Source organism: Manihot esculenta, chromosome 11 (assembly GCF_001659605.2).
Source record: "Manihot esculenta cultivar AM560-2 chromosome 11, M.esculenta_v8, whole genome shotgun sequence".
Lineage (NCBI taxonomy): Eukaryota > Viridiplantae > Streptophyta > Magnoliopsida > Malpighiales > Euphorbiaceae > Manihot > Manihot esculenta.
Genome location: NC_035171.2, coordinates 3,727,505 through 3,739,705, shown reverse-complemented (window position 1 = coordinate 3,739,705; position 12,201 = coordinate 3,727,505). Strand labels below are relative to the sequence as shown.

The following is a 12,201-nucleotide window of genomic DNA, read 5'->3' as shown; positions in this document are numbered from 1 at the left end:
TAAATCTACAAGCTTATTGAAATTGTTAATTAATTAAAAATTAATTTAACACTTTATAAATTAATTTAATTTTAAAGAAGAATTAATGAAATTTACTTATTTGAACATTTTAACTAAATAATGAAAAATTAAGTGAATTACCTTTTTAAATTAATAATTAATTAATAAACCTCTGATTACCTTCTATTAAACTTTTAATTAATTATTTATTTAATAATTTTATCACACATATTTTCTTCCTCTTGACTTTTCTTGAAACTAAATTTTCAATTAAATTTTTTTCTCTTTTTATTTTAATAATTTTTTTCATATTTAATATTTAAATTAAATAAATTTAAAATCTCTATAAATCGAAACTCATTCTCCTAGTTATAAAAATTATTGAATTAAAAAGGAAAATTAATTATAATTGATGGATTTGATAACCCTCCTAATTATATGTTATTAACCTTGTAATATTCCTCGTTTCAATAATAAAAAGGTTGGGACTGCGTCAACTGCCCGTTTTCTAGCAACAGAAGGCAATTCATCAACATCCACCGTCAAGAATTTGACATTTGGCATCTTCTTCGCCAACTCTGGCAGATCTGGACTCATGGAAGAAGCTCTAAAATCCACCACAATCAATCGCTTTCCCTTCTTATACTGCTTCTTCCGAGCCTTCATTTTGTTTCAGACGATCACCTTTCCCTCTTCAGCCATTTTCTTTGGTTTTGTTAACCACGATGGAGATTCTTGATACCGGGAGAAAAAAAAAAAAAGAACAGCTAAATTATAGTATTTAGTAAGCTTCTAAAAACTAAATTCATATTGAAATCTCCGAGCCAAACTATTTTCTTTAGTATGGATAGTTAGGATAAGGAGGAAACATTTGTGGATTCTGAACAGAAGTCATGCTAATGAATTGCGGTTGTGCATATCCGGTTGGAAGTGTCACGTAGACATTTGTAGGTTGTGAAAATATAGCAGGATTCAACACTTCAGGTCCTGTATCATTAAAAAAAAAAATTGAATTACTAATAAATTTATAAAAAAAATTAAATCAAACGATATTATTTTATTTAATTATTATAATTTTTTTAATTGTAAATGGAGAGGTAATAATTATTTAATTAATTATATATAATAAAAAAGTACAATTAATAATAAAAAATGTACAATTATTTGCACTGACCTAAAGTCCTGTGTGCGCCACCAGCATGCCTTGCGATGGTCAACTGCAGTAGCGGTACGTTGGCACCAACAACCTTGTCGAGTAATTGTCCTCGTTTCAAGAGCAAAAATGTTGGCATTGCCTCAATTGCCCAATTTCTTGCAACAGAACTCAATTCATCAACATCCACCGTCAAGAATCTGACATTTGGCATCAACTTCGCCCACCCTGCCAGAATTGGACTCATGAAACGAGAAGGCCCACACCAGGAAGCACTAAAATCCACCACAATCAATCGCTTTCCCCTCTTATACTGCTTCTTCCAAGCCTTCACTGTGTGGCAGGCAATCACGTTTCCCTCTTCAACCATTTTCTCTGGTTTTGTTAACAAAGGTGGAGATTCTTGATACCGGAAAAAACAAAGTGAACATTTAGTAGTTGGAACCGAGATTAAATAATACTTATGTACTTTCCATTAAAATTTATTATTCGTCTCTTTGAAATAAAAAAGATAAGAATTTAATTCAATTAAATTTTTTTATAATTTTCTTATATAAAATAAAAAATTTAATTTTTTTTAATTTAAAAAACTTTTATCATACATAAAAACTTTTACTCTATATGAAAATTAAATCATACATAATTTTACAAGAATTTATTTGAATATTTTTTAAAAATAATTTATATCAATACTTTTATAATTTATTATTCAACAGCAATATATTAATTAATTATCACTTATAAAATAAAATAGATGGTAATTTAGAAAAAATAAAAAATATATATCATTATAAAATTGAGACCTTTAACTATAGTATTCGATAAGAATTGATTGTCACTCTCATTCCATATGTCCTTCCGAGGAATACTTCCTTTAAGAACTCCAACTATCTGTATGACATAATAAAGGTATAAAAGAAAAAAAAAAAAGTTAGACATAAACCATGTAATCTTTGAAAGTTTTGACAGACTGTGGATGAACTCATACCTTCTTTATCTGTGGACGAAATGCTGAAGGTTTATAGACACACGCAGCAGCACAACAAAACATTCGATCTATTTCTATTTTATTATAATTACCTTGCAATGTAGGATCAAGAATAGTGGTATACTCTCTTTTCATTGCTTGTCTCATTAAAGTTTTTGCCTGAATATTAATGGGAAAGTTGTTACTTTTCTTTTTCAAAAATAAAAGCCTTAAGCTTTGTAGCACATTTGTAAGTATACGCTCATATTAAGAACAAGCTACCTGCTAAAATATATAATTGATCAAAAGTCTATCTAGCTTGTAGAATTTTCTTCAAAAATCCATTTGAACAAATTCATAGATGAAATATGTTGGTTTAAAATTGACTGCTTCTATCCTTTATTAAATATATTATAGATTAACTAAGTTACTAATGATATGATAAACCATTATAGATAAGTTCATACCTTGTTAACAATATTATTGGTGCCTTTTTTCCTGGATTCTATGCCGGTAATCAATTCTAAAAGCACAACACCGAAAGCATAAATATCTGAATTTTCAGAAATTCTTTTTCTATCTTCAGGATCTGCATAACTGTAATGTAATTGAATTAAAAGATTAAAAAATTAAAAAAAAATCTGTCAATAGAAAAACCTAATAAACTGTCTAGTTTTATTTTATTTTAACTAATTCAAAGGGATAGAATTGCAATATTAAGTAATTCAAGTAATAAGAAAGAGAGGATTTTATTTTAATAAAAATTTGCTTATAAAAAAAATAATAAGAAACAGAATGAAAAAAAAAAAAAGAAAGAAAGAAAACGTTCTTACACAACAGTTCTCTCAGATCTGTAATACTTGATAAGTCCAAAGTTTGTAACCTGAACCAAAATTATCTTTGTAATCCAAAGTCTGCATATTTTACAAAGAAAATTTTGGCATTTAACTTAAGCATAATAAACTCTTTTTTACCTTTGGCTGAAAATTATTATCAATAAGAATATTATTTGTCATAATATCTCCATGTACAATTTTACCTGTAAATATAAAATATAATAGAAAAATATAACAAAAAATAGATTGATAACATGAAAAAACGAAAGAGAAAATTCTTAAGGCAACATGGAAATGAATATTGTGAATTATATATACACTCACAATTTTCATGAAGATATTCCAATCCTCTTGCAGAGTCTATTGCGATTTTTACTCTTTTTGACCACTCCAATGTTCGCTTTCCTATATAAAAATTTTCAATTCATAGTCAACTGTTTTTAAATTAAAGAAATTGAGTTTTTATTCTAACAATTAGAATATTTAAAAAAAAAAGAAAACGATTAAATTAAATTTCGATAAATTTCTTAGTTGTAATATTTTGCAATTACGCATAGATACCTATATATGTGAATAAATTAATTAGGATGCAAGTAAAATGACTCACCATGTAAAAGAGATTTCAAGGAGATACTGGGGAAAAACTCTAGAGCAAGAAATCTATTGAGTCCTTGAATGCTGTATCCAATCTGCCTGACAAGATTTGGGTGATTCACACTGCCAATGATCTTAATATCTTTCTCCAAATTTTCTTTTTGTTTTTCATCTGGAAGATCTTTAAGTTGCCTTACAGCAACTTCTTTGCCATCCAGGTATCCCTTATAAACTAGACCTAGACTTCCCTCACCAAGAAATTGGGAGAAACCTTGAGTCGCTCTTTCAAGTTGTTGATAAGGAAACATCCTCGTACTATAAACTTCAGACTCCACACTGTCATTATCATCAGTTTCTGGAATGATGGAAAGCTTCTGCACCCTATGCTGGAGGAAGTCAGTAGCATCCTTATCCTGAGGAGGAATAAATCCTTCAAGAACTCGAACTATCTGCATGGCATAGCAATAATAAAAAGGTGACGCACACACAAACTATAAATGATTAAAACACTAACTGGATCATTTTTATACCTCTCGTATTCTTGGACGATCCGTTGAAGGTTTATAAACACAGTGTTCAGCACAACAAATCATCAGCTTTATTTCTTCTACATTATAGCTTTGCAATTTGGAATCGACAAAACCCGAATACTGTCCCATCAAAGCTTGTTTAATTGGATTTTTTGCCTGAATATTGATAAAAATAAAAATTAAAAGAAAATGTACATGTAATCTTGTTGAAGATGTTTTAAGCTTGAAATGCAGAACCACAGTCCAAGAGTAACAAAAGCAAACACTTAAAATAATTGAAGTAGCAATCGTCACCAGGAAGTTGATGATGTGCCACACTAGAAGCAACTTCTGTTGATATAAAACAAGCTAGTAGCATACCCAGTTAACAATATCAATGCCATCGCATATTGGTTTTCTGCCGGTGATCAGCTCAAGAAGCACTACACCAAATGAATAAACATCTGATTTCTTAGAAATTCTTTTTGATTTCTCCATATAACTGTAGTTGAAAACACAATGAAGAATCAGGTTAAAAATCCTTCTCTAGAAAATAAAAGTCTATACTAGAGAGGCCAAAATATGACCTTTGCTAAGTTTTCATTGTTTTTACTTTTTATTTTTCCTTGTATAGATGGCAATTTAATTAAGAGATAATATATATGTCTCACACTTCAGTTCCCACAGCTTATTGGGAAACATGAGTAGCATTATCTGGGAGAAATAAGGCGAGTCCAAAATCTGCAATCTGCACAAAATAATCTAAACATTAGCAGATCTACTGTGCCATCTATCAAAGAAAACCAACATTAGAATTAATGTGTTGGCATAATTTTGCCAACAAAAAGGGAATTAACTTAGAGTTTTACTATATATAGTGACTTTGATTACACCTATGATAAGTTTCGTATATTATTTAATTAACTTACCTTTGATTCAAAATTGTCATCAAGAAGAATATTACCCGGTTTGATATCCTGATGTATGATTCTAAAATTACCTGAAAAATATTAAGAAAATATGTTTTTTTCCCCATAAAAAATATCCTAGCATTTAGCAAGCAGCTAATTTCATATTAAATACTCACAGTCTTCATGCAAATATTCCAATCCTTTTGCTAAGCCTTTGGCGATTTGCATTCTTTCTTGCCAAACCAAAATCCTCCCTTTTCTTTCTACATGCCATTTAATATTTGTAAGTTAATCAGTTTGCACATATATAAAACTAAGAGCTTGGAAAGAAAAAAAAAATTAAAATAAAATAAAACTCAACATGTAAATTATATTTCAAGCACTTATTTGGAAAATACTCTAAAACGAGCAACACATCGTTTTCTTCAATGCAGTAGCCAACCAGCTTAACAAGATTTCTGTGACTGACACTGTTAATGACCTTGATCTCGTGCTCCAATTCTTTTTTCCTCTGTTCATCCGATGAAATAATTCTAAGTTTCTTAATAGCACGGTGCTCATCTAGAAATCCCTTGAAGACTTCACCATAACCACCCTCGCCAAGAAGGTTTTTGCGGGAGAAACGACCAGTTGCCGCTGCTAATTCTTCAAAACTATATTGCTTCGGCCCAATTGTACTGCTTGTTCTTTCCCGGCGAGAAGCCATCAATTGATCGGAAGTTGCAGAGTCGCTAAAGCTATGCAACAACTACCACTACAATAAAGATAGGTGACAATATCTCTGCCAGAAAGGTTTCTTATATATTAGTCCTTACATGTGTGAAAGGTTTCTTGTATTCATAATAGCTATATCCAATGAGACAAAAAGCATGTTGAATTGTTGATTATTGAACTTCTAGAATTAACCTTTTATAATATATATAGACCCAGACCAGAAAAATAAAAAATAATAAAAAAAGACTCAGATCAAGACTTTGGTTTCCAATAAAATATTTTAAATAATTTCAATAACCAGCACATATATAAAAGTTCAGTTCATAAGTTAGATGAAGAATTTCATGCCATTGAACAAGTCCAAATTGTCTCTTTTCAAAAAAAAATAAAAATAAAAATCCAAATTGTCTTAATCTAACACTAATGTGAGAGATCAAAGTGTAATGGAAAGTAAGTTTGGCAAAAAAATGTGCACAAAAAAGTTCATATTCGTTGGATCAACTATCAATACCTTAATAGTTTTATCGATGGCGTCTTATCTACACCTTCAAAAAACTAATTCTAAAAATTAATTGTTTCCGTCTTAAATTTTTTAGAGGGGAGGAAAAAAGAGACTTAATATGATCCTTGATAATGTCTTTGGCTCTATCTCCCAAAATTGTCAACTTCTATTACAGATAATGTTGGTTCGGTTTTGAAATGAAAATCAAAATCAGCCACTTGAATTTCTCTTCTGTTGTAACTCAGTTATTTTAATTGATTAGCTTTGTTTGTTTGTTTGTTATAGGAAGTCTTTGTATATTGGCTCTTTTGTATCTATTTATATTATACTCATATCAGAAATAAAATAAGTTTTCATTCTCATAAAAATTCTTTATGATATCAGAGCCTGATTCGAAAAATCTCTCTTTTTTTTTATGTTTCTTTTGTTTCAATTATGGCGTCTAGTAATACAATAAATATTGCTCATGCCTTCGGTCATTCTCTTGTATTCATCAACGGTACTTAATTTCCATTAAAGTTTACAACTACAAATTACCCGACATGGAGAGTTCAAATTTCTCCTCCACTCAAAGGACACAGTCTTATGGGGTATGTTCTTGGTACTGTCCAAATTTCTCATGCATTTGTTACTCAAGAAGGAAAACATGTTCCAAATCCAGATTACGAATATTGATAGTGTCAAGATCAATTAATTCTTGCTGCTCTTTGATCTTCACTTTCATTTTCTGTTATGAATGTGGTTGCTGATGCTGAGACTTCTGCGGAGGCATGGAAAACGCTACAAATTGCTTATGCAAATAAGTCGGCTATAAGAATTTTATCACTGCGTAATAAGTTGTCTCGTACGAGATGAGATTGTCATTCAGTTTATAATTATCTTAATACTGTGAAAAACATAACTAAGGAATTATCTTTGTGTGGTAGTCCGGTTAGTGATGTTGATTTTGTGTTCAAGTTATAAGAGGTGTTAGACCTAAGTTTTGCGATATCGCTGCTGCCATCCATACGCGCAATACTGTAATTTTCTTTTATGAGTTTCAAGACAAACTGTTAGCTCATGAGTTGTATCTGAAGCAGATTGATCCATCCTATGAGGTTGCTCCGTTTACTCCTAATCATGTTCAAAAGTCGAACTATAGCAAGTCTTCCTCATCCAAACAAGGCTCCTATGGCCGACAATATATTGGTACTGTATCTGTTCCTACTGTTAATCAATCGGATGGGTATTCGGATGGTAAATCCTAATCTGGTGGGTTCGAACGTAATCAAGACTCTCGGTCAAAAGTTCAATATCAGTTTACGAATGATATAGCCACACTGTTAAACAGTGTTTCAAAACTAAGAATTTTTTTTCGAACTTCATTGAGTCAACCACCATAAGCAAATTGTGTGAGTACATAGTAGAATGGTGATTCTCCATGGTTGCTCAATACTGCAGTTTCACACCATGTGATGAATGACTTATGCAATCTCTCGTTTCATGCTCCATATGATGGAAATGATGAATTGCAGCTCACGGACAGTTCAAGTTTGTCTATTACTCATGTTGGTTCTAGTACTTTTCCTTTATCTTCCAAGCTTTATTAACTTTCCAATGTGCTATTTGTACCAAAAGCCAAAAACAAATCTTATATTTGTTTCTCAATTCTGTGATTCTAATTAAATTTCGGTTGAATTTTTTTTTCACGGTTTTATCTAATAAAGGATCAATCTACGAGGGAGATTCTAGCCAAAGGCCTACTTGACCAGTCTTTTTATAAGATTAGGCCGTTTTGAAATTTGGTGTCTTCTAGCAGTCATCATATTCGTATTTCATCTGTATTGCGGCATCAATGTCTTGGTCATCCCAATTTGAAGATTTTTAATTTTATTTTGTTGAAATTTTCTCTTCCTGTGTATGTTGTTAAGGAAAGCGAGTGCGATCCTTGTTGTTGTAATAAAAGTCGGAGGTTCCCATTTGATATTTTTTCTTTAACTAGTACTAATCTTCTTAAACATTTTTATTCAGATTTATAAGAACCTGCTCCAGTTTATTTTGTCGATAGTTTTCGCTATTATATAACATTTATGGACCATTACATAAAGTACATTTGATTATATTCTGTAAAGGTAAAATCTAAAATTTATGAATTTTTTCAGTATTTCAAAAACTTGTCGAAAATACCTTTAATTCTAAAATACAAATCATTTATACAGATGGGGTGGTGAGTATGTTTCTTTTAAGAAATACTTTCAGAAATCTGGTATAAATCATTTAAAACCCTGCCACACACGCCCCAAGATAATCGTGCAGTCGAATGCCGTCATTGACATTTAGTTGAAATTGGTCTTATATTATTGTAAATGGCTAGTTTACCATTCTCCTTTTGGATCTTTGCTTTTAAAATGACAGCTTATCGAATCAACTGTATGCCTACACCAGTTCTCAATTATATGTCTCTCTATCAGAAATTATTTGGTTGATCACCAAATTATCAATCTGTACGTGTGTTTGGGTGTCTTTGTTATCCATGTTTAAGGCCTCATATGCACTTTAAGTTTGATACTGAGTCTATTTCATGTGTCTTTCTTGATTACTCTTCAAATAAAAGTGTGTACGTTTGTTATAATGTCAGTCAAAATAGGTATATTAAGTCCCGTCATATTTTATTTTTAGAGAAACCTTTTCCGCTTTCAACTCAACAATCTCCAGTGTCCTTGTCTTTGTCGTGTTGGTATAATGATCCATCTTCTGATCCTATTTCAATGACTATTTCATTTACGCCGACAATAGTTTTGTCTATCTCTCTTGTTGTTGCTACAGACTCACAGACTACTATATCAACAAATGATCAATTAGCTTCATCTCTTTTGCAGCCATCATCGAATTCCACTTCTTCTTCTTCTTCAATTGAGACTATTACTCCTCCACTGCCAAATATCATTCTCCCGACCGTGAATAATCATCTCATGATTACACGTTCAAAGAATAATATTCGAAAACCAAAAATTTTAAATCATGTCTCTAAACACCCATTACCTGAAGTACCAGAACCAGCTACAGCTACAGTCAAACAGGCTTTAGCTGTTCCTGAGTGGTGTAATGCTATGTTTGATGAATTTAATGCCTTGATTGATAATAAAACTTGGATTCTTATTCTATCTGAGTTCATCATAATCTGGTTGGTTGTAAGTGGATTTGCAAGATTAAAAGAAATGTGGATGCCTCTATACAATGATATAAGACTAGATTGGTAGCTTGTGGATATAATCAAAGGCTAGGACTTAATTACAATGATACATTTAGCCTATTAGTAAAATCAGTTACAATTCGAATAATGCTAACCTTAGCAATTTTAAATTCTTGGCTATTAGTACAGCTTGATGGTAACAACACATTTCTACATGGTCATTTGCAGGATGAGGTCTTTATGCAACAACCACTTGAATATAGAGATCCTTCAAAGCCTACTCATGTGTGTAAGTTACTTAAGACTCTTTATGGCTTGAAGCAAGTGCCTAGAGTATGGTATCAAGCTATTCGGTCTTTCACTACACAATATGATTTCAATTATCTCAATGTGATTATTCCTTTTTTTTTTATCAGAAAGGAGCCATTTGTTGTTATTTTCTTGTGTATGTGGATGATCTCATTATAATAGGGAATGATTCATCGTTTGTATCTTAGCGTGTTCAAACTCTGGAAAACAAGTTTTTGTTGAAAGACTCTCAGCCCTTATTGTTGTTTCTTGATGTGAATGTTCATCAACTAGCAAATGGTGAGACCTCTCAAATTTACTCAAATGCACTTACCACCAGGCTAAGCCTCTGTGTAAGATTTTGTAGATTTTGAATGTTAAAGAGGCAGAATGTCTCATGGTTAGGCCATGAGAATCAACCAAAACTCACATTCAGACCATGAAGAGCAAAGAAGAGAGGAGGAAAAGAAATTAGAATGTCTCACGGTCCGGCTGTGAGAAATGGCCATCACGCATGGCCTAGCCATGAGACATGATTTTACTTGGCTCATTGGCAGTAGCTCTCATGGCCTGGCCATGAGAAATGGCTCTCATGCACAGCCTGACTGTGAGACACACTAAACACCCTATTTTCATCTGTTTGGCTTGGAATTCTAGATCAAAAAGTAAGGAGAATTAACTCTCCAGCCCCTAAGAATATATAAGTATCATTTTCCTTATTTTAGAAGGAAGCCACCCCTTTGGAGAGACCCAAAAATCTCATACTCAACCACCATTGTGATAGCAAGAGAAGAAGAGCTGAAGATCTTGGATTGGAGCAATATTTCATAGTTAGAGGTCATCAAGAGTTTATCTTTATCATCTTAACTTCTTTTTATTTTATTGTTGTTATATTTTATAATGGTGGTTGGATTAGTTTTTACAAATTTTGTTGAGGTTTTTAACTTCATGTATAACTAAACTCTCATATAAGGAGCTTGATATAGCTTGAACATCTAGATACTCCTCATTTATATTTTAATTTTTTTTATTAATACAATTACCTACTTTTTAGGCTTAATACTTTTGAGTGCTTTTATGTCGTTGAGAATGAAATTTATGATGATTACCAAAAGGGAAAATTGTAATTTTTATGGAAAATAATAGGTAACGTAGGAGTAGGGGAGAGCATATTTCGGTCTAAACCGAAAAATCGAACCGAACCGGTTGATTTCGGTTTTTCGGTTCGGTTTTTTAGAATAATCGGTTTGGTTCGGTTAATATATTTAAAATTTTTCGATTTTCGGTTCGGTTCGGTTTAAACATGTTAAATAACCGATTAAACCGAAAAACCGATTTAGTGGCTAGGCCCGAGCCCAAGCCCTCCCTTTGGCCTCTCGTACCCAACCCAGCACCCCAACCCCTCCATCCCTTTCGGCCCCAAGCCCAACCCAGCAGATTTCGGTTTGAACCGAATCAAACCGAACCGATTTTTATCGGTTCGATTCGGTTCGGTTATATCTTCATATAATCGGTTTTTTCGGTTTTTAAAATTATAACATTTCGGTTTTCGGTTTTATCGGTTCGGTTCGGTTCGGAACCAAACCGACCGATTGCACAGCCCTACGTAGGAGTATTAATCTGAGTGGGAGTAATATGATTTGACTTATGGGGTTTTGTACTACAATTTGATCTTAATGAGTTAATTGAAATTTATTCCACTATTAGGAGATAGGGTTCATATTTTAATTAATATTTTTATTGAATCTTGGAAAAGAACTTAAAAAGTTTTATAGTTGTAAGTCATTGCATTAATAATTAAATTTGGATTATTAGATATAAGTGAAGGAGTTGATTTTTGTTCAAGTGAAATCAAGTACCCTAAAATTCCTTTTTATTGAGTTAAATCCCTCATTGCTTGTGGTTTAGGACTCTCCTAGGTTTAGTGTAGTTAGATTACTTTTATTTTAATTGCTTTACACGTTACTTTTGCCGATAGTCTAAATATTAATAGAATTAGTACAAGTTTTTAGTAGTCAATCACAATTCTCATGGGAACAGTATTTTACTTATTATTGTATTACTTACTGCGATTCTGTGCACTTGTAGATTTTACACATCAATTACAATATTTTAATCTTACTAGATCGGATATTGCTTTTACGGTTAATAAGTTATTGCAATTCATGTAACATCCGAATCAGTCGCACTAACTAGCTTTGAAACAGCTACTCAGATACCTCAAGATTATATGATCCTTTATCAATGCCTTTGACTCTATATCTCAAAATCATCAACTTCATTTTCATATATATAAACTATCATGCATAACATCACATACTAATATATGACACAATATGTAAACGTGGTATAGTATGGCCAAAATTTAAAATGATCTTAACAAGCCAATATGAAGATCATAAGAGGCAACCTAAGTGTAATCCTATTACATCAGTTGCAATGGAACATGTTTTTATATTTTGAACTTGCTTGTCCACACCATGGAATCTACTCGTCATTGGAAGCAACTCCACCATTACTTAAGTTGCAAGAACTAAAGATTATATGAAACATGC

The 12,201-nt window shown here is 31.8% G+C and overlaps 2 protein-coding genes across 5 annotated transcripts; both read right to left on the bottom strand.

The window, feature by feature from the left end:
• Positions 1-680: 680 nt before the first annotated feature.
• LOC110625950 (proline-rich receptor-like protein kinase PERK15) lies at positions 681-5,723 on the bottom strand. 4 transcript variants are annotated; one of them, XM_043961680.1, is made up of 15 exons: positions 5,332-5,723; positions 5,147-5,233; positions 4,989-5,059; positions 4,731-4,807; positions 4,441-4,561; positions 4,081-4,236; positions 3,564-3,999; positions 3,281-3,361; positions 3,095-3,159; positions 2,954-3,003; positions 2,588-2,717; positions 2,142-2,300; positions 1,957-2,044; positions 1,175-1,555; positions 681-987 (listed from the first exon to the last, which is right to left on the bottom strand). In XM_043961680.1, the coding sequence occupies exons 5-15, from the start codon at positions 4,555-4,557 to the stop codon at positions 839-841; spliced, it is 1,812 nt and encodes a 603-aa protein (XP_043817615.1). In that variant the 5' UTR covers positions 4,558-4,561; positions 4,731-4,807; positions 4,989-5,059; positions 5,147-5,233; positions 5,332-5,723; the 3' UTR covers positions 681-838. The 4 variants fall into 4 exon arrangements, with proteins under 4 accessions (XP_043817615.1, XP_043817613.1, XP_043817614.1 ...); XM_043961678.1 differs by having other exon boundaries at positions 5,147-5,723; XM_043961679.1 differs by having other exon boundaries at positions 4,441-4,807; positions 5,147-5,723.
• On the bottom strand, positions 5,152-5,676 carry LOC122725132 (L-type lectin-domain containing receptor kinase IX.2-like). The gene is made up of 2 exons (XM_043961882.1): positions 5,369-5,676; positions 5,152-5,233 (listed from the first exon to the last, which is right to left on the bottom strand). The coding sequence occupies exons 1-2, from the start codon at positions 5,674-5,676 to the stop codon at positions 5,152-5,154; spliced, it is 390 nt and encodes a 129-aa protein (XP_043817817.1).
• Positions 5,724-12,201: the final 6,478 nt, after the last annotated feature.

Excerpts from the sequence above, each read along its gene's own strand:
- LOC110625950 (XM_021771662.2), bottom strand. The coding sequence starts at position 4,557 with ATGGAGAAATCAAAAAGAATTTCTAAGAAATCAGATGTTTATTCATTT. Across the intron at positions 3,362-3,563 it reads CTTGAAATCTCTTTTACATG|GAAAGCGAACATTGGAGTGG; the intron begins GTGAGTCATTTT and ends ATTTTTATATAG. Across the intron at positions 3,160-3,280 it reads GGAATATCTTCATGAAAATT|GTAAAATTGTACATGGAGAT; the intron begins GTGAGTGTATAT and ends TTATATTTACAG.
- LOC122725132 (XM_043961882.1), bottom strand. The coding sequence starts at position 5,676 with ATGGCTTCTCGCCGGGAAAGAACAAGCAGTACAATTGGGCCGAAGCAA. Across the intron at positions 5,234-5,368 it reads GATGTGTTGCTCGTTTTAGA|AAAGAAAAGGGAGGATTTTG; the intron begins GTATTTTCCAAA and ends AATGGCATGTAG.